Source organism: Leptonychotes weddellii, chromosome 1, assembly GCF_054177405.1.
Source record: "Leptonychotes weddellii isolate Sample4059 chromosome 1, ASM5417740v2, whole genome shotgun sequence".
NCBI lineage: Eukaryota > Metazoa > Chordata > Mammalia > Carnivora > Phocidae > Leptonychotes > Leptonychotes weddellii.
This window is the reverse complement of record NC_138369.1, coordinates 25,555,578-25,576,711: the sequence shown is the minus strand read 5'-3', so window position 1 is coordinate 25,576,711 and position 21,134 is coordinate 25,555,578. Positions and strand designations below refer to the sequence as shown.

The window sequence follows — 21,134 nt, the reverse complement described above, 5'->3', positions numbered from 1 at the left end:
TCACTTCCCATTGTTATAAGGTTTGCTAGCCCAGCACATGACCTTTTATTTACATAAAAGATATTTATGAAAACTCTGATACCTGAGGAGTATCTGTGCATAACTCTGCTTTTTATAAATATGTACACTTTGATGACTATCTGTTACAGCCTCTTGGACTGAATTCTTTAAAGAGAGAGAGAGAAGTTGCATTATATTCTCTGGGTTGTCACACTGTATTCTACATATGTTACTGAATAAGAAAGTGTTATAAAATAATGAAGTGTTTTTGTAAACTCCCTGGTAAACATCATCATGAATTATGATACACATTGTCTGGATTTCATATTGTAAGACTGCCACTTGATTCACAGTTAGGTTTATACATCTTGTCATGGAAACAGTTTTGGATTTCTTATTTTCTTTTCAGTTCTGATTTTCCTTATGCAAGTTTGCATCTTTTTTTTTTTTTTGCTTATTATTTTAGTTTGAAGGCATTTGCTCTTGCTGTTTGATACATCCTTCTTTTTCTTTCTTTCGTTTGTGCATGCATGCGTGCTCTTGGTTCTCCTGTGGCTGGCCACCCTCTGTGCATGCCCCATGCGACCACCCCCTCTCCAAAGTCAACAAATGCATGTATACCTTAGTGGGCTGCCACCAAATACAGACCCTCAAGGGAGCAAAACTCCCTCCCCATCTGAACCAGAGGCTAAAAAAGATACCAAAAAGGAATCCAAAAAAAGAAAAGATTACAAAACCCAGGCAAATCCAGAGCCCAAAAGGTAAGAAGTTACGTGTGCTTTGGCTTGTGTTTTACAATATCTGTGACATTCCCCCCATCCATGCCATGACTTCCACCTTAGCAAACAGCGAGCTTTGTGTATTTCTGAAGTCTCTGTTCCTTTAAGGTTTTTCAAAGGTACACTTTAAAAGAAAATCCTAGCAATGGGCAAAATACCATGCATTAGGACTGAATTTGAGTCAGGTGTTTAGTGACTCTTAAAACATATTCATATTGAAAAAACTGAGCAATATGTAAACAGAATCATGAATCAGATTGCTTTTTTAGTGGCATCTAGTTAAGGGCCTGGTACCTTACCAAGTCATTCATAATAAGCAACCCATGCTTTATAATTTTGAAATTATGTTTAAGGAGCAAATAGAATGGGTTGTTGTAAGCTGGGTCTATACATTTATAATAGCTCCATCATTTTTAGCAAACCCTTCTCAGTTCCACATTGATTTCATGAAACAAAGCTATCTTTAGATAAAGATTTATAATAAAAACACAAAATAAAACCTATCACTAAATGAATAGCTCTTAGTAGAATCACTTATATAATGAGGTCACCTTGAAGTCACTTTTAAGTTATAAAATTATATTTATCCTCTTCTGTTTTCTTTGTCCATTAGGGCTGCTCTCATTGTGAATTGATAAAATGACAAATTGGTAGCTTTTTCCCTTTTAAACTAGATTTGTAATTATTTCTAGTGTTATCCTTATGTCCTTCTTCACCTTCTCTACCCTCACCACAAATTAACATTGACATTTAAAAAAGAATTTTTTTTTTTAATTTTGTTGTTGTGGTTTTGAAACTGACATTCTGACCCTGGCATTGCCAAGGGACACAAAGTTCACAAGCGGGTATGTTTTATGCTTCAGTATGAATTTGTTCACTGGAATATTTCTAGGTCCTGAAATATATACAGTTCACTTGTAGGCAAACTGAATGAAAATACCAACTTTCACTTCCTAGAGAGTGTGGCAGGCTGTCAGTCAACATGTCCAGGTCTGTTAGTGAAGGTCAAAAAAAACCCTGATTCCATGTGGACCCCTATTTTTCAAACTTGCAGTATGTAAGGATGGAGGTGAAGTGAAGTTTCTGTTTGTGTTTCCCTATGACAGTCAGACTGCAAGGCAAGGGTAGCTTGCAGCCAGTAAGAAAGCACATAGAGAATGTTATAGGTACCTGAAAGAAGCCTCTCTGGATGCTGTCCAAGGTGCTGCTCTTGGAGTGCTCAGCTTTGAAACAGAAAGTAAACCACCGCACTTGATCGAGCCTACCCTGTGCCAGGAAAAACTATCAGAAAGGATCTTGAATGGTACTTTGAGAACCTTATGTGTGTTCCAGGGTCTATGTGTGTATTGCATTTTTAATGCAGAAGAAATCACGATATTAAGTATCAGTTGTGTAGCACTCCACAGTTTATGCTTTCATACATTCCATCTGATTTGCTGTAACATTTTCAGGTCAGCTATTTTTTACAACCATTTTGCAGAGGATGAAACTGAATGCCTACAAATATAAGTGGCAAACTCAGATATTCTGAGTCCAAAGCTCTTCCTCTTTGCACTACATCAGCATTTGTATAGATTCTAGAGATCTGAGTATTAGAGTCTGTTTGGCATGAATCTAGAATTACTGTATCTCATTTCTGTGCCTCAGTTTTCTCATCTGCAGAATGAACACATAGAATCATAGCATCTGTGATATCCCATCAACCTCTAAAATTATCTTTATGGATTATAGTAACAAAAGAAACAAGCCATTGTCATATTCCATAAATAAAGTTTAATTCATGTAAGGATAATTGCTGCCACGGAATAAGTGCTTGCTATATGCCAGGCACTGTGTGAAGTGCTGTTTAGATTCATCATCTCATTTTATCCTCATTACATCCCTGTGAAGTATTAATATCAGTTTCATCTAACATCTGAGGAGTTTGAGGCTCAGATAAGTTTAGTCATTTACTCTGTAGCAAACAAGTATGTGATCCTAATTCAAACACAGGTAGTCTGACTTAGGAGCTTGCATTTGTGGATGGTGTATGATGCCAAATTCAGCCATTTGATATGAGTTTCAACATTTCCAGGCCAGATACTATAGCAGTCATCTGAATTGATTTAAGGGTTTTGCATTTTTGTCCTAAAGATGTCCAAAATCAACATGGCTCCCCTGGTAATTTTGGCCTTGTGAAGAGAACAAAAGTATATCTGGAGTTTTAGACCACATGAGGGCAGAGTCTCATTTGAACATTAATTAACAACCTTTTGGTATAGGGAAACCATTTTCCTAACCTCTTTCACCAGGATGAACACTATTTGTATGCAAAGATATTATCTATTTTTTGGCCCAGATTAAGAAGGCAGTCATGACTCATGGAAACAAATTACCCTTTAACTGAATTTAACTGAACAATAGAACTCATTCCTATCATCACCTCATAACCAGCTTCAGATTAGGTAAAATGTAGCTTTTTACATAATTATCAACTTCTTACCTATTAATAACTAGCAGACCCAAAGGTGGAGGCAGAGCCCTGCCCTGTTGCAGCTGGAAATCATGAATGACCACTCAGCTGCTGATGACTGAGTTTCTCCCAACTTCTCTGGAAGCCTGCACCACATCTCCATATGCCTATGTGAATCCACAACATCTAATCAAAAGTAGACATATCTGGTCAATCAGGAAGATGATTGCCATTTATAATTCCAGGCACTGGAAGATATGGAAACATCCACATGTTTGGCATCTTTGAGAACAGTGGTTCTTGACTCGGGGGGAGGAGGGGGTGATCTTTCCCCCCAGGGGACATTTGACAATGTCTGGAGACATTTGTGAGTGTCACGCTGGGGAGGGGAGGACAATAATGGTACTCATGTCAGCTAGTGGGTAGAGGCCAAGGATGTTTCTTAATATCCTACAATGCACAGGACAGCAAAAAACCAAACTCCCAGGTGATGGGTTGAATTTCTCCTTTTTACTTGGATTTTTTTGTTTCTTTTACACAACCTTATTCTGTGTCTAAAGGCCTAAGAGTTTCCACCACTGATTTTCACCTTGTGCAGTAGTTCTCACACTGTTGTCTACATATAAATCACATAGGGAGCTTGTTAAAGTGGAGAGTACTAGATCCTATCCTCAGATAATTTGATTCAGCAAGCCTTAGATGGAACCAGGCATCTGTACGTTTAATCAGTTCACCCCCAGGTAATTATAAGGCATTTGGTCTTCAGATCTCACTTAGTTAAGGCCTTGGTTGTCAAACTTGGCTACACACTGGAATCACTTGGAGAGCCTAAGAAATGCTGAAATCTTAGCCCCATCTGCAGAGGTTCTGGTTTAATTAATCTGGGATATGGCCTAAGTATCACATTCTAAAAATCTCCCCCTAGTGATTCTAATAGGTAGCAGTGTTTAAGAACCAGTGACTGAGGGGGGCGCCTGGGTGGCTTAGTCAGTTCTTCATCTGGCTCTTGATTTTGGCTCAGGTCTTGATCCTGTAATGGAGCTCTGCATTGGGCTCTGCACCTACCTGGGAGTCTGCTTGAGGATTCTCTCTCTCTCCCTCTCTCTCTCTCTGTCTCTGTCTTTCTCTCTCTCAAATAAATAAATAAATCTTTAAAAAAGAAAAAAGAACCACTGATTGAGGGAACATTAGTTTGGGCCAGCTCTTTAAAACTGAACCCATTTTCTCAAAGAAAGAGAGAAAGAAAAAGAAAATGTGAGTATGTTCAGCTGGTTGCACTTGGCGATCATAAAACCCACAGATGTAAATCGCTATATCTTCTAATTTTTAAATCAGCTCCTAAGATTGCAGTACTTAATTTTCACCATAATATTTTTAGTATTCTTTCTAGATGACATTTAGATTAGCATCACTTTGGTCACTGTCCCGCAGTGACAAGGCAATCAAACAGCTCCGATGATTGCGAGTTGCGTCAATGTTCCTTGGATCCCTTTATTATTGGGATTGGAAATTTTTCTCATTTACATTATTATTTAACATTTCTTGAATGCCAGTGCTGCTCTTCACATATGGCCTGTGTAGAAAGTACATTGTATCAGCAATTAACAAATCCATAATGCCAACCGCCCCAATCCAAAATAAGCTGCATAGATTAATGAGTCTGCAAGCAGATGTAAGAGAGCATGAGTTCTAGAAATCTTTGAAAACATGTCCCAGGATTCTTTCAGAAGATGTAACTGGAGCCAAGGTTCTGCTTCTGTACAGAGAATCGTGATCCCTATGGGTTAGATTTGAGTTGCTGAATGATCCGATGGAATTCATTTTTCTCCTCTGTTACTCCACCAGTCTTCCTAAATCAGTGAGTATTCCATCCACCTGGTTTCCCAAGGCAGAACCATGGGAGCTGTCCTAGACTCGTCCTTCTCCCTCAGCACATCACAAGGATTCAGTTACTATGCCCCGTCAGTGCCCTTAAATATCTCTCCAGCCCTTCCACTTCTTCTCTTCAGTGCCATGACCAGAGTTCAGGTGTCTATCTTCTCTCCCCTGGACTATAGCAAATGCTTTGTTGACCATGTCCTTGCCTCCAGTGTTGGTTCCTCACTCCCAATCCATGTTGCATAATATGTTCTTTCATTTCTCTTTTGTGAATGCCTTCCTGGAAGTCAATCAGCCATTTTTGTGCATGTAAATGTTTCTCTTTCACTCCAACCTCAACTTTCTCCCTGTTCTCACCCTCTCTTTGTCCTCTCATCTCTGTCACACATGTACACCCCTGAAGATATTATGTCTAGTGCTTTTTAACTCTCCCTCCCCAAAAGAAGGAGAGAGAGAGGACTGTGTAGCAGGGATGGTTGGGCTTTACTGATCTCTGAATACAGCACTTGAGTAGCAGGCAGACATGAATGGGGGATGACAGTGGCCCCCACATTATTAGTATAATGTTACACACTCACATAAGACATTAGTGTACTTGGGGACATGTGGCTTGTTGGCCTTCCAACTTTGAGCAGGTGTTGGCCTTGCGTATATAACTGAGTCATGTTCTTTAAATTCTAAAGAAGCAACTTCATCCAATAGAAAGTACTTGTTGGGGGGGGTGGGGGGATCAAGCACGTTTCAAGCAAAAGTCTGCATCCCAAGGAGGAATTCTCTTTAGATCTTATATTCAAACCTCTAACCCATGTGACTCCATTCCTAAATGAAATTTGCCCCATGAACACAACAGATTTTCCAACTCAGACATAAAATCTTATAAAATGTGCTGAATTATCGATTCCATCGGAGCAATCTTTCTGGCCCATAACCACACATCAAGTAATACGCATTTCCTTTCTAAAATTTCAACATGTGTCCTCATCCTATGATTGTTGACCTCACCAGGGCAAAAACATATTTCCAGATGTCACACCCTTTCCAGGGTGGGTATTATACCAAAAAACCACATATATTATTGGTCTAATCACTTAGAAGTCTATACATAAGGAGTTAAGGGTAGAATCTAAAGCCTAATTGTCTATGTTTGTCTAGAAACAAACAAACAAACAAAAAAACCCATCTCTTCTCTTATTCCTCAAAGAGAAAAATCTGTATAGTACCAATTTTGGAAATTGATCCTTCTCTGGGAAAAGAAATACATGCTTTCCTGCAATGCATGCGTTTTATACAATTTGTGTAATCTCCTCTTGGGTTCTCCATTCAGCACCTGGACTGAGCCTAAAACACTTTGACTAGTGTTCCTTTATCAATAGCATCCATATTCTTTGACGTTTGGTCAGGAGAGACTTCAAGCACTTCCATCTTTAGAGAGAGCAAAGATACCTTCTGATATTGTTGGGTTTTAGCTACATGTTTAGAAAAACAGAAAAGAAGTCAAAGAAGACCTCACTGATATATTTTTGCCCTCTCCAAGCCTCTTTTTCAAATTAATAATAACCAACCTCAAGAAGCTTCAATGCCCCTTTGTAAGGTTGTAGAAACTGCTTGTTGTTGCTTCCTATCTTAGTCTTTGTGAAACAAACACTTTGATATATTTGTTTTAGCAGCGTGTCTGAGCCCCAGGGCATCAGGGCATAATTAGAAAAGGGGTTTGGGCTGGAGGGAAAGGAGAGGAAAGGGAAAGGCTGGGCTTTCATGATGAAGCAGTGACTATTGGATATGAGAGTCCTAATTACAGTGTATAATTAAGGTAGAAATTATACAATCTATCCAGATGAGCAAGCAGGGATGTCTCCTTTGAGATGATAATGCTTTGGTGTTATCTTGAATTTGTAGTTATTAGCCACTTGAAAGAGACAAAGGAAAATATTCCGCTCTAGGATTAAATTCAAAGGTATCACTCTAAAAGTTGTAAGGATAAAGAGTTGCTAGGAGAAGTCAGTTTAAAAGAGAGAGAGGTTAAGAGAGTGTGTTTGGCCTAAATGTTCTATTTAGGGAGCATTGCAAGGTACATCTACTAAGATATTCTGTCCCACTCTGGCCCTTTAAGCTCTCGTGTTTCTGGGCTGGAACAATTTAGTAGTAAGTAGGATTCAGTTATCATGCTTGTTTAAGGACATTTTCAGGGATCCATAATGCGGTCTGCAGGCATGCATCCATTTGGAGAGAGAGAATATATCATGTTTACGGTGCCTGCACCAGCATATGTGGACATTTGCATTTGGAGAGAAAGTATATTCCCACTTCAGCTGGAGTTTTACCCCTTGTTGGTAGTGATTGGAGCTTAAAGCTGGCTGTATGAAGAGAAGTGGACCAGACCCTCTTCCTCTTTTGAATCCATACATTTTCTTTCCCACCTGGGTTCTATACTTGATCACTAAATAGATGCAATATCAGAAACATATTCATCATTGTAAGCCTTGAATTAAGTTAGTAACCTGACCTTCTTGAAAAGATACCTAACCTTCCAAACAAGGGTTCTGTGTCCCAGCTTTCAACATAATGTGGAGAACTGTGCTAGCAGAGTAACAAAAGGCCAGGAATCTGTGTGCTCACCTGGGTGTGTAGGGACTGTTTAATGACCCAAGGAGATAAATTTGCTTTCACAAATCACACTGCCGCTTGGTTTCTTTGACTAGATTATTCACACTTAATTTCAAATATCAAAATAAAGTCTTTCCCATTAAAAACCTAGGACTTAATCATCTTCGATTTTTCCAATAATAGACATTAATTCATAAGCTCTAGCCCGGAAGCATTTGGGGAATGGGAGAACACTCTGCGTAACTGGTAACTTAAAGGATGGGCAGCTGGGTTATGGTAGTTCCAGTCTGACAAAAAAAGGAAAGACACAACTCTAGATAAATTATTATTTGTGACATGGCTCAAGATGGGAGTGTGTGAGGAGAGTGAAGGTGACAGAACTGCAGCTGACCACGGTGACAAGGACTTGAAGAGCAGCCGACATGACATCTTTCCTGTCGTGCTGCCGAAAATGTCAGCTTTGTGAAGGACAGTGAGAAAACGGTTTGCCGAAAACTTGAAAGGTGGATTTGAGAGATGCCCGCTGTGTCAGATGTGATATAGTCTGTTGTGGTTGAGAGACCCACTTCTGGTGGCAGTGGTGGCCTGCAGGTGGGGGAGCTCCCAGTCTCTGACAGGGCTCCAAAAATGACGGCGCAAGACCCGCAGATCATCTCAGGTTTGCAGGACCATGATATACAAGAAGTGAGTTGTTAGCCAGTGTGCAGTTAGGTGGAACCAGAGACCCGGGACCGCATTTCCCTGTCACGTGTGTTTGTGTGTGTGTGTGCTTCCGGGCGTGCACGTGTGATTCTAAAGCTAGGTTCAAAGGCATCAAACGCTTCTACTATGAAAGCCCATATCCCCTCCTTCTACTACAAAGGAGGAAATATGTGCTTTATGAACTCACATCAGTTTAGTATAAGGAACAAACACTAAGTCTGGATCATCTATCATCCAAGTTTTTGGGGGGATGATGTTGGGACCCTCAAAGAGAGGGAGAGGAAAACTGGAATCAAGGCAGCTACAGAAAAGTAGGAAACAGGACAAAAGCAACCTTTAACGGCACATTATAATAACCCGGGGAGCTTTAAAAGCAACAAATGCCTAGGCCCACTGCAGACGAATTGAATCAAGAGCTTGAGGATGAGACCTCTCAGAGCTTTCACATGGTTCTAAAGTACAGCCAAAAATTAAGCACTACTGACCTGTGAGGACAGTCCATTTGGTCAGGGCACAAATGCTAGGGTGAGCAAATTGCACCTGTTTCTTCTATCTTTGCATTATTTACTCAATGTAAAGGTTCCAGAAAAGTGTGTCCAGTTGGCTGAACTTAGGTCATAGCCTAGCTTAGATGCACAGTGGCCATGAAAGGCAGGAATTGGCTTGTTGGAAGGCCCTTGGTATAAACAGCGGGAAAACTGGATCCCAGTTTACCTGCCCGCCCCCCGCAAGAATACCGACAGTGTGGCCAAGGTCATTCCTCCAAAGGACATTCAGGTGTTGTTAAGAGGTGACAGTGGATGCTAAGAAGCCAAAAAACAAGAGGGCAGAAAATGCAGCATTCAGGACACAGGAGGATGGGGGATTCAGGGCTTCTAAACACGTGTTCTAAGTAAAGACACATCTCAGCCTGGGATTTACTAGCTAGGAATTTAAAATCCAACTTTATCCCTCTTCTCTCATTCTTTGTGACTCCTTGAGTGTTAAAACTATGGAGAAAGGAACAAGATGCAGAGCCAGTTTTATGACAATTATAGAATCACCTCCAAATGTTTCCAGAAAGAAAAAAAAGAACAAAAACAAAAGCATGGCTTCTAAGAGACACCAATACAGTTCCTCTATTTATTTTACAACCAGCACTGCTTGGGATGACACCCTGAAACAGTGCAAACACCACTCTGGAAGGGATTGTGGCTTTATAAGGGGACCATTATACTTGGAGAAGGTCTCTGCTTCCAAACTCACTCCAATCCAAGGGAAATTGGTAACCCTGAATCAAACATACCTTTTCAGCCACTAAAAGAGCCACCCACCAAATATTTTCTTGCTCTAAAGCAGAGGTTCTCAATGTGTGGTCCCTGAACCGCCAGGAGAGAACTTGTTAGAAATGCAAATTCTTGGGGCTCCTGGGTGGCTCTGTTGGTTGGGCGGCTGACTCTTGATTTCAGCTTGAGTTGTGATCTCATGGTTGGCTCTGCAATTGGCAGGGAGTCTGCTTGAGATTCTCTCTCTCTTCTCCCTCTGCCCCTCCTCCCAGGCCCTTGTGCTCTCTCTCTCTCTCAAATAAATAAATATTTAAAAAAAAAAAAAGAAAAGCAATTTCTCAGCCCCATCCTCCAGGTAATTCTGAGGCATGCTCAGGTTGGAGGGTTACCTCTCTAGGAAAAGTATTTTATTGCTTCTGTGAGAACAGAGTCCCCCAAAATATTGAGCTGGGATTTTTAGTTAGTAGCTCCATAGAAATCTAAGCCTGTATAATTAACATTGACAAATTTAGGGATCAACAGAAAAGAAATTGATATTTGACAGAATTTTCAAAAATAATTAAGTGAAACTAAGTCAAAAAAAGGATATTATTCTAAGATTTTATTTATTGGGGGGAGAGAGCACAAGAGGGGGGAGGGTCAGAGGGAGAAGCGGGCTCCCCACTGAGCAGGGAGCCCAATGCGGGACTCAGTCCTGAGACCCTGGGATCATGATCTGAGCCAAAGGCAGTCGCTTAACTGACTGAGCCACCCAGGTGCCCAAAAAAAGGATATTTTTACTTTTCAACTGATGTAGTTCCAACCTGTGATCTTTGACAAATTGTATTATTCCTTCATGTCTCTTCCTCAGTTTGTAAAATAATATCCTCTATCCCCTGTACCATTTCAGCACAATTCTGGCAGCTGCAAACAAATTTGCATTCCATGTCAAAATCGTGACTTTTTTAATCACCTATTTTTGTTGGTGAATTCTGTACTACTTACCTTCCAGACATAAAGTTAGTTTCATTTATTTTAAGAGAAAACCATTCACACGGATATAGGCAATTAAGAAGCAAATTTAAGAAAACAGTATAACAATAATTTTTAGTCATTTACCTTTTTTAAATAGTGAGATTAATAGTGTTCAGAAAGGAGTTGAAGGAGAGATTGTCAGGGATGTGGAAGTGGCTGCTACCTTAAATAACCACAAATGTGAATCATCAGAACAAAAGGGAAAGAAATATAATCAAATTTCATGTTCATAATAATACCCTTTGTGGTGAAGATTAACTGAGAAGGCCAGGCACACACTAAATGCTCACTTTTTATCATCTCAAAAACAAACTTAGAAGTTACTTTCTAATTGCCTAATAATTGCCTTAGAAGGCTTACTGAGTGAAAAATGGATGATTTTTGTCAGGGAGGTTTATCTCTTAATAATAGCCACACACATCTTTGGGCTGCCCATGTGAAATGGTTTTCATGCTTTTTCCTGTCATCTGTAAACCCCTCTCTGATTTGTAAATTATACTTTTTAAAAGATTTTATTTATTTATTTATTTATTTTTGAGAGAGAGCGCGTGTGTGCACGCTAGCAGGGGGAGGAGCAGCAGGAGAGGGAGAGAGAGAGAATCTCAAGCAGACTCCCCACTGAGCATGGAGCCCCACGCGAGGCTCAATCCCAGGACCCTGAGACCACGACCTCAGCCGAAATCAAGGGCCAGTTGCTCAACCGACTGCACCACCCAGGTGCCCCTGATTCGTAAATTATATTTAATAGCATTTTTCTCTGGGCTAATTCCCTGCTCAGAAACAAAATGTTTAAAATGGCTTCCATTTTCCCAAATCAAGTGTGTGCATGCACACGCCAATTGTATAAATGTGTTCGGTGCATTAGTGAGCCGTATTTTGTGTAAACAAAATCTAAATCTAAAAGCCACTCCTAAAGGAAGTTGTAGATTATAATAGAAACAGGAGAGGTTACCACAAAAAACTGTCACATGTATTTTGTGGAGGCCAATGAATTCATCCTGAGACTTAAATACAGATTCATGGACATTTCATGGTAAAAAAAAAAAAAAAAAAAAAATGTTGTTAAATAAACTTTGTATATTAGCATTTAAGATTTTTCCAGAAAATATTAAAATAAGGGCATATTCACGGATTCCAACAGCCTACCTGATATTTGCCATTTGGCCTTCTTTCTTCCTTTAAGTTCAGGGAAGTGTGAAGAAACGGATTTTATAGAATTTTACTGTTTAGAGGTGTTTTTTATATGTGGGGGAGGGGAAGTTTTCTTGTTTTATTTTTTTTCCCCCACGTAGGGCATTTTTAGTATATAAAAAGAAGGGAAGCTGACCAATTAACCCCTAACAGGAGGTGCATTGCTATCATTTGCCAAGTCTTTTGTGCAGTCAGACTGGTCTAGTATACAGGATTTTCCCAACTTATGCTGGATCCTTGAGAAGGCCTATAAATAAGACCATTTGTTTGGTCTCAAGATGACTTGCATTTGCAAACTGAAGAATGTTCCAATAGAAGTTTCATGGTGACACACCAATCTGCAAACTGGCTCAGCCAGTAGTCAAAACAAGTCACTATGGGATCTGGGAAGCTGAAGTCTTTGAATGGGTCAGATTATCCTATGTCTAATTTGGCACAGATAAATTTGGGCTATAAATATGCAGCTTCTCTTCGTATTTTCAACTTGAATGGTCCAAAGCAAATAGGAAAAATGTGTGTGAACCTAATGGTGATTTAGAAATATGAGAATACTGTGATTAAACTGAAATTCACTTATTTTTGCTGGGGTCCTTCTTTTTATTAAAATGAGCAATAATTCACTAGCATTGATAGCATCGTATGTGGTTTGTTCTCTTTTTTTTCCAGCTTTATTGAGGTATTAACATATACCATATATCAGTTTAAGGTATGGCATGTGATGATTCAATATACATATATATTGTGAAATGACTATTAGGACAAAGTTAATTAACACCTTCATCCCCTCACAGAATTACCACTCTTTGTGTGTGAGTGTTAACATTTAAGATCTGCTCTCTTAACAACTTTCAAGTATATAAATATGGTACTGTTCATTGTAGTCACCATGCTGTATATTACTCATCTTATAGCTGGGAGTTTGTACCCTTTAGTCAACAGCTCCCTATTTCCCCCACCCCTCAGGCTTTGGCAACTACCATTCTGCTCTGTATTCTTATGAGGATGATTTTTTCAAATTTGTCATCTAAGAACAGAGTATTTGTCTTTCTCTGTATGACTTATTTCACTTAGCATATGCACTCAAGTTCTACCCATGTTGTCATAAGCAGGGTTTCCTTTCTTTTATGCCTGAATAATATTCCATCACATAAAAATAGATATATTCCATAATATATATATTTATCCATTCACTTCCTTTATCCATTCATCCATCAATGAACACTTAGGTTGTTTCCATCTCTTGGCTGTTGTAAATAATGCTGCAATGAACATAGGGGTGCAGATATATCTTCAAAGCAGTGATTTCCTTTCCTTCAGATATATACCCAGATGTGGAATTATTAGATCATGTGACAGTTCTATTTTTAACTATTCGAGGAACCTCCATACTGTTTTCCACAGTGGCTTCACTAATTTGCATTCCCACCAACAGTGCACAAGAGTTCCTTTTCTCCACATCATCACCAACATTTGTTGTCTTTTTGATACTAGCCATTCTGACAGGTGTGAGGTGATATCTCATTGTGGTTTTGATTTGCATTTCCCTGATGCTTACTGTTTTTTTAATTTATCTTTTGGCCATTTGTAGGTCTTCTTCGGAAAAATGTCTATTCAAATCCTCCACCCATTTTTTAATTGAATTATTTGGGTTTTTGCTATTGAGTTTTATGACTTTTATATTTCTGCTACCTATTATCAGATAGATGGTTTGCACATATATTCTCCTATTCCATAGGTTTTCTTTTTGTCTTTCATTTTGCTGTGCAGAAGCTAAAAGAACATTTAGAGTGATGACATAAGGCTCTGTTTAGATTCCTATTGTGAAGGAAAACCATTTGTTAGCTCACATGTGACCTTCTATATGATTATAGAGACCAGCAGTAAAAAAAATATTAGTTGAATTAGGCTAAATCCAAACACACTTACTAAGTCTAAAAAGTTTGATGTAGTCCCACTTGTCTGTTTTTGCTTTTGTTGCTTGTACTTTTATTGTTATATCAAAAAAAATCATCGCTAAGGCCAATGTCAAAGAGCTCTTTTTCCCTATGTTTTCTTTTAGGATTTTTACAGTTTCCTGTCTTATAGTTAGGTCTTTAATCCATTTTGAGCTCATTTTTTTGTGAGCGATGTAAGATAGGAGTCCAGTTTCATTCTTTTCCATGTGAATATCCAGTTTTCCCCAACACCATTTATTGAAGAGACTATTCTTCCTCATTGTGTATCTTTGGTTCCCCTGTCAAAAATATTAGTTAACCATATACTCAAAGATTTATTTCTGGGCTCTCAGTTCTGTTCTCTTGGTCTGTGTGTCTGTTTTCATGCCAGTACCATATGGTTTTGATTACTATAGCTTTGTAATAAAGTTTGAAATCAGGAATGGTGAGGTCTCCAACTTTGTTCTTTATCAGGATTACTTTGGCTATTTGGGTCTTTTATGGTTCCATATAAATTTTAGAATTGTTCTTTCTGGGACGCCTGGGTGGCTCAGTCGGTTAAGCGTCTGCCTTCGGCTCAGGTCATGATCCCAGGGTCCTGGGATCGAGTCCCGCATCGGGCTCCCTGCGCCGCGGGGAGCCTGCTTCTCCCTCTGCCTCTGTCTCTCTCTCTGTCTCTCATGAATAAATAAATAAAATCTTTAAAAAAAAAAAAAAGAAAGAATTGTTCTTTCTATTTCTATAAAAACTGCCATTGGAATTTTGATAGGGATTGCACTGAATCTATAGATGATTTGTGGTAGTACGGACCTTTTAACAGTATTAATTCTTCCAACCCATGAATACAGGGTATCTTTCCACTGATTTGTGTTTTCCTTAATTTCTTTCATTAATGTCTTTTACTTTTCACAATGTTTTTAAATTTGTTTCTTCACTTAATACATGAGTGCTTAAGTTAATCTGAACATCTATAATTGTAAGCTGGAAACTGAGTCACTTAAGAACATTTAACACTGAGAAAGACGGACATTTACAAGGCACCTGGTTTTCATAAGTCTGTCTGAATCATTCAGGGGTCCCAAACCTAAGTGCCTGTAAAAGAGGTAGGTACTACAAATTAGAGATGTGGACAGGTGAGTGCCTGCCCCAGCTAAGGAAGAAGCTGTTACTTGGCACTCACCAATTAATGCCAGTTGTTCCAAATTTTCAAAAGAATTGCATTATAAGACTTTCCTAACTTCGAAAATGCTGGCAAATAGTTCAAAATCTTAAGAAGCCGTGAGCCAAACAAAAGGTCTAGAAACTTGGCCTCACAGCCACCAGTTTGTATATTTTACCATTTCACAATAAGTGAGCGACAGTTCTACAAATGTCTCCAGACGATAACCTCCCAAATACCCCATGTCCCTTAGTAGCCAGCGCTGAAAAGCAGGACTTCTCCTAAGGTCACATTGATCATTGTAGTTGTTCTTCTAAAATGGACAGTTTCCTCCTGCTAGAGATTTGATTTCATGGTGTCAGCATATGAGGTTCCCGTCACTTCATGACATGTCTTCTTTCAGGCCTGATGGAATTGGAACAGTGACTGTTGAAGAGAAGGAACGTTTCGAAGAAATCAAAGAGAGACTCCGAGTTCTGCTGGAAAATCAGATTACACATTTTAGGTGAGGATCTGGAGTTGAGGGGTTTATTAGGAGAGTGAGACCGGGGAGGGGCAAATAAAGGGCTTGATTTTCTAAGACTGTTAACCTATCAGAGACACTTTGGAGATTTATGAATAACTAAATGGAAGCAAAAACCAGTAGGACAGGGCTCTACGATAGCCAGAAGGCTTTGCAATCTTAAGTGCATTTTATTTCCACTGAAAGGACAGAGCCCTTCTTGTGCAAGCTGACCCTGGTCATCAATCTATTCTTTTAAAATCTATTACAAAGTTGAAGGTGAAGTTACTTCAAGGTTCCTATATCAGTGAAAAGTCCTGGGAATCAGATCATATGAACAGGGAAGGAAGGCAGTGGTACCCACATGAGAGTCTCCACTTTCTCCCTTGCCTCAGAAACAGGACTAGCTGTCTATGCAGGAAAAGAGAGAAACTTAGATCAGACTTGGCAGATTGACTCTTCCCCGTACATGCAAGACAGCGAGTGTGTCCAAGGTTTCAGCCTTGCACCACATAGCCCACTTCTCCCTTGTAGCAAATCAGACATTTGTAAGGCTGCGCTGGTGGTTCTGGACTAGAAATCCTGAAATAGTAACTCAAAAATAGTAAGAACGTTTAAAATAACAAAATAAACAGTTCCTTTTTATTAAACACTTCCCACGGGTCAAGATACAGGACTAGAGGCTAGTTAGGCATTAACTCAGTTTTTTATTCCCAGAACAACTTGGTAAGGTCGTTATTATAATCCCCATTAAATATAAATTAAACTGAAGCTGAGAGAGTTAAGGACTTGTGCTAGACCACCCACCGACACCTGCATAGGACATACTCTGAGTTTAAGTTGCCTCTGCTGGTCCCTTTGTACCATGAGGAACAGTGTCTGGAAGGATCTGCGACAGCCTGAAAAACTCTTAGGAATCCATGACATAGTTCCATCTGCACCACCAAAATCCTCCTGGACAAATTTTTATTGATTACACACTATATGCAAGAGGTATTGCCAATAACAAAAGATCCAATAACAATTAAAAACCACAGTCAAGGAAGGACACTTAGCAAAATTATAAACTTGCTCAAAATACACTCCTTCATTTCCTATAGTAATCCTTTGGAGACTTAGTAAGTGTGTTTGGATTTAGCCTATTTCAACCAATATTTTTTTTACTGCTGGTCTCTATAATCATATAGAAGGTCACATGTGAGCTAACAAATGGTTTTCCTTCACAATAGAAATCTAAACAGAGCCTTATGTCATCACTCTAAATATTCTTTTCTGCTGCAGACATTTGCAGAGTCTCTCTTTAGTCATTATTCACACATACACATATATACATTATATACACACATATATGGTGTGAATTCAGATTAACATAACACAACGTGACAAAATAAAAAGCATTTTCTGTTCCTCAGAAAGAGTTGCTATAGGAATCAAATTGCAGCATATTTCATGCTAAAATGTAATATATTTGGGCAACCTGAAGAATTTTCTCTTTTTTAGGTATTGCTTTCCATTTGGTCGACCTGAAGGTGCTTTAAAAGCTACTCTATCACTCTTGGAAAGGGTAAGAATGAAAGTAAAAGACAGATTACATAGATACAGACACGAACATAATCGTAATGAAATATTGTAGTTGAATGACCTAGTTTGTCATTTTTCAAGGCTTCGTTTACCATTCATCAAATACCAGAATAAACGCAAGGAAACTGCCAAAACTCTAGATATTTTATCTCCAGACTCCCAAATAGTTAGCATATATTGAAGATATGTTCCTGGCCCTTCCCCGATTCATAGATGGGCTTTGCCATCCTAACTGTGCATTACAGTTCTGTGTTTTCTTTTTAACGATGGCTCTCAATCAATATTAAGTCACAAGGAGGCATTCACAACTCATTTTATACTTGAGCTCTTTAAGAAATATAAATGAGTAACACATTTGGTTGAACCATCTTAATAATCTTTTTTTTTTCCACTGAAAGGTTTTGATGAAAGATATCGTGACCCCAGTACCACAAGAGGAGGTAAAAACAGTCATCCGGAAATGTCTAGAGCAGGCTGCTTTAGTCAACTATTCCCGGCTATCAGAATATGCTAAAATCGAAGGTAAGGCTCCCTTCTGCCCCCATTTTTTAATTTAAATTTTGGTATACCTCCCTGGGGAAGAAGAATCTGTCTTTTCTAATGGGCACCAGAAAAGAGTGGTCCATCTGAGTATGTTAAATTGAAACTTGAAAGCACTTGAAATGTGAACGCTTCCTTGGCTGTGGCCAGATAAATGAATGAAGAACAGGGGCGCAGGGAACAGTCTTTGTAGGGGAAGAATACTGAATATAGGATGTGATCAGATAACTAAGATCCTCCTGAGAGTCTGTGTCGTCACTAAGTTTGCTCTGTGACTTTTCCTATGAAAGAGTTCTGTAGGATTGTTAACTTCTTTAAGTAGAGAAAAACAAAGCACTGTGGAGGTAGAACAAGCATGGAACGAAACATCAAGATTTTGCTTAACTCTTTCTTGCCCCTTGAAAGTATCTTGTCTTTTGGTAACATTTCAAACTTGATGGCAGGTTAGTGTCCAGCTGTCTCTGATGGCTCCTGGTTTGCTTTAGATCTCATTCATTCTTGTTGCTCCAGACCTAGGATGGTTGTTACCACTGCCCTCTCAAGTTTTAGGGAAGCAGGCACTGATGACCAAGTAATCACCCAAAAGACACTTTGAGTAAACTCTACTTGAGAAGATATGGTTCTTTGGGACCTATTCATTTGCAAAGGTATTAATCACTTTTCATTGTTACCCTGTTGGCTGCTATAGGGTGATTTGAAAACCACACCCAACTTGACCAGTGGTGTAAGTGTATAAATGTGGAAGTTCTGTGTGCAAAACTCAATGTGTCCGCATTCTGGAATCTGATGTTCTCTCACATGTGAAACACCTGACTAAAACCAGCAAATGCCCATTGTCTGCCTTCAGGACTTGACTGGGGAAAAAAAAAAGTCTAACCAACCACCAAAACCCTATCACTTACCCTGCTGAAGTCCTTGTTTCCTTAGAGAATTAGGTTAAGATCATGTCAAATCGCAGTGTTCTGTACATTACATGTCCTCCCTCTCTCAATTTTGTCTGTCTGACAATGCAAATTGTGTACCAGTGGTAATGAATTCATTGCTATGCACCCAGGGAGAAACACTTAAGAATTGGGCACTAAAAGGATGTTTATCAACTCTTGACTTGGTAATGAGTGACAAAAATAGAGGAACAAGAAGATCATTAAAGGGCTATGTTAGCAAATCATTGTTCTAGCATTTACCTTCCCAGGACATAATGATTGGTTGTATTTGGTAAAGTCAACCAGGTACCTAATAATTCTAGGCAAGGCCAGAGATGGGATGGGATCAAGAAACGTTCGGTTGCCATGGCTGCTGCCTCGTAGGCCTTGGTCTAGCTATTACTAGTCTTTTGGTAAGATCTGCTCTCTTCTTTCAGATAAATATATCCAAAAACAAACTTTAAGATCTGTAAGTAAAAATGCATTCATTTCCAAAGTAGATCAGCTGATCTGTAATTTCCTTTTGTGCCTCAATTCTTCTTGGTTGTGTTAATTATCTTTTGCACTGTGACTTTTAGGTCTGGGGATTCTTTGAAGAAACCAATCTTTTTTTTTCCAACTCTCTTTTCAGAGAAGTACCTCATTCCACACTACCTGCTCTCTTCCGCTTCTCTCCTTCCTTGTCCGTGATTGGCTCAGCCACTTTGTGATGTTACCTCTGCAAAAGTGGCTGTGACACCAATTTCAAAGCATGCTGGGATTGTTAATTCAGACAACCCAACATCCTCTGGCTGCATGTATCAGGTTTTCTTTCATGAACATAGTCCACCGTAGGCTGAGACATTGCAGCTTTGAAGATATTACTACCAAACAACTTTCTTTTACAAGGTTCCGATCCTATGCTCAGAAAAGAAATCTTACATTTTTACATTTGAGCCCCTCTGTGAGCACTAACAGCTTAGTCCCCTGAGAATTTTGGAAAGAAGTTGTAGTGATATTGCTGGAGACTATGTTTATGAAGAAATACCTCAAGAGCCTTAGATACTAAAGTCTGAAATCCTTAGTATCTTGGAGCCTTAAATCAATGAAATTCTGTTTCCCTTTACTCATGATGTTTTTGGTCATTGTACTCTTGCAAACAATTCTAAAGAGACGTGTAAAATCATGGTCACAACCTCTCTCGTGACTCACGGCATGCTGAATGGTTAATCCAGTAGATCTCCAATTTTGAAACTCCTTTTTCTTTTATCCTGTGTTTATCCCAAAATACTCTGTGGCTATTTTCCTTTGAGCTAATGTAACGTATTCCTCTAACCTATGACCTTTAACCTCTTTACCTCTGACCTAAGCCTCTTGCATGCCCAAATCCTCTTTTATAGGGAAAAAGAGAGAAATGTATGAGCATCCTGTCTTCTGCTTGGCCTCCCAAGTGATGGATTTAACCATTCGTGAGTACCTACCACCTCCTCGCCATGCTGTCTTCACTCTTTCTGTTTTCATTATTTCAAGAAAATCCAGATCCAAACCAACTCACTCTCCTTGCTTCAAGTTTTTTAGCATTGGCTTGTCTGTTGATTCTGTCTGTGAAACCCAGTGTGAGAAGTCCAGTCACTTTTTATCAGCCTAAAACAGGTTAGACAATTAAGCCATTTGTTTGTGGTAAACTCAGATTTGTCCGTAAGTTTTTCAGTTATTCTCTGTCTGTGACCTGAATGCATTTTTACTTTGCTTGTGTGTAACCCCAATTTGTAAAGTGCTTGTCACTGGTACACAATGAAAAGGTAGCCGCTAGGCCGGGAGCAATGCGTTAGGTGTCAGATAAAGGACAGTTGGGGCAAAATCATGCCTTCTTTTCTATGTTTAAGATGTCAAACTATTTTGGGTATAAGATCACGCAAGGTGGTCCATTCTCTGTAAAAATTAGATCTTATATGCCTCCTGTCTATTCTCTTTCAAGCTGGGAAGCTTTTCCTTGTTCTCTCTGGAGATTTTGACTTGTCCTTGTCCTCTAAGCTCTGGCTAGAACATATGACTTAATTGTCACTTGGAGAGTTCGTGTATGTTTCATAGCTTGATTTCACATTAAACTTAATTTTACTAATTTTCTATTTGTGCAGCATTTTCCACCTCTGTGAAGGAGCCTTTTTTTGCTGGCCCCCACACTTCGGGGCGGTGGGAACCCAAGGGCAACCTTTTCCTTCCAATATCATGTATCACACATAAGTGGGGGGCATTTTGGTCCATTTGCTCATTAATCCTGCATATGTGTTCTTGTTTCTCTCTCTCTTCTCTCCTTGTTGTGCTCTCTCTTTCAAATAGAGAATCAAAAGGATGCAGGTGAACCAACTGTATATGCATTACAAACTATCAGGACTGTTGAGTTATATTGAGTTTCTGTTTTCGTTTTTGTTTTTAAGAGCTCCTTAATGTATGGGCTCCCAAAGACTGATGTGGGGTTGCAATGATACTTAAGGAGTTAATTTGTGCTGTCTAACTATATCTCTTGCCCATTAGATGTTGACCTCTATAGAGCAGAATTTATGTAAAGGCATAAGCTTTGAAGGAACAGAACTCTGGTTTGCTGCGGAGCTTCGTTTCATCTTTGGTTTC

The 21,134-nt window shown here is 39.2% G+C and overlaps 1 protein-coding gene across 1 annotated transcript in view; it reads left to right on the top strand.

Annotated features, from left to right (window-relative positions):
* CADPS (calcium dependent secretion activator) overlaps positions 1 to 21,134 on the top strand; it is a 158,803-nt gene that overhangs the window by 25,171 nt on the left and 112,498 nt on the right. The window contains exons 5-8 of the mRNA XM_081820238.1: positions 15,382 to 15,483; positions 16,981 to 17,044; positions 17,460 to 17,583; positions 19,904 to 19,972. Of these exons, the coding sequence (XP_081676364.1) occupies positions 15,382 to 15,483; positions 16,981 to 17,044; positions 17,460 to 17,583; positions 19,904 to 19,972 (359 nt within the window). The remainder of the gene's footprint in view (positions 1 to 15,381; positions 15,484 to 16,980; positions 17,045 to 17,459; positions 17,584 to 19,903; positions 19,973 to 21,134) is intronic.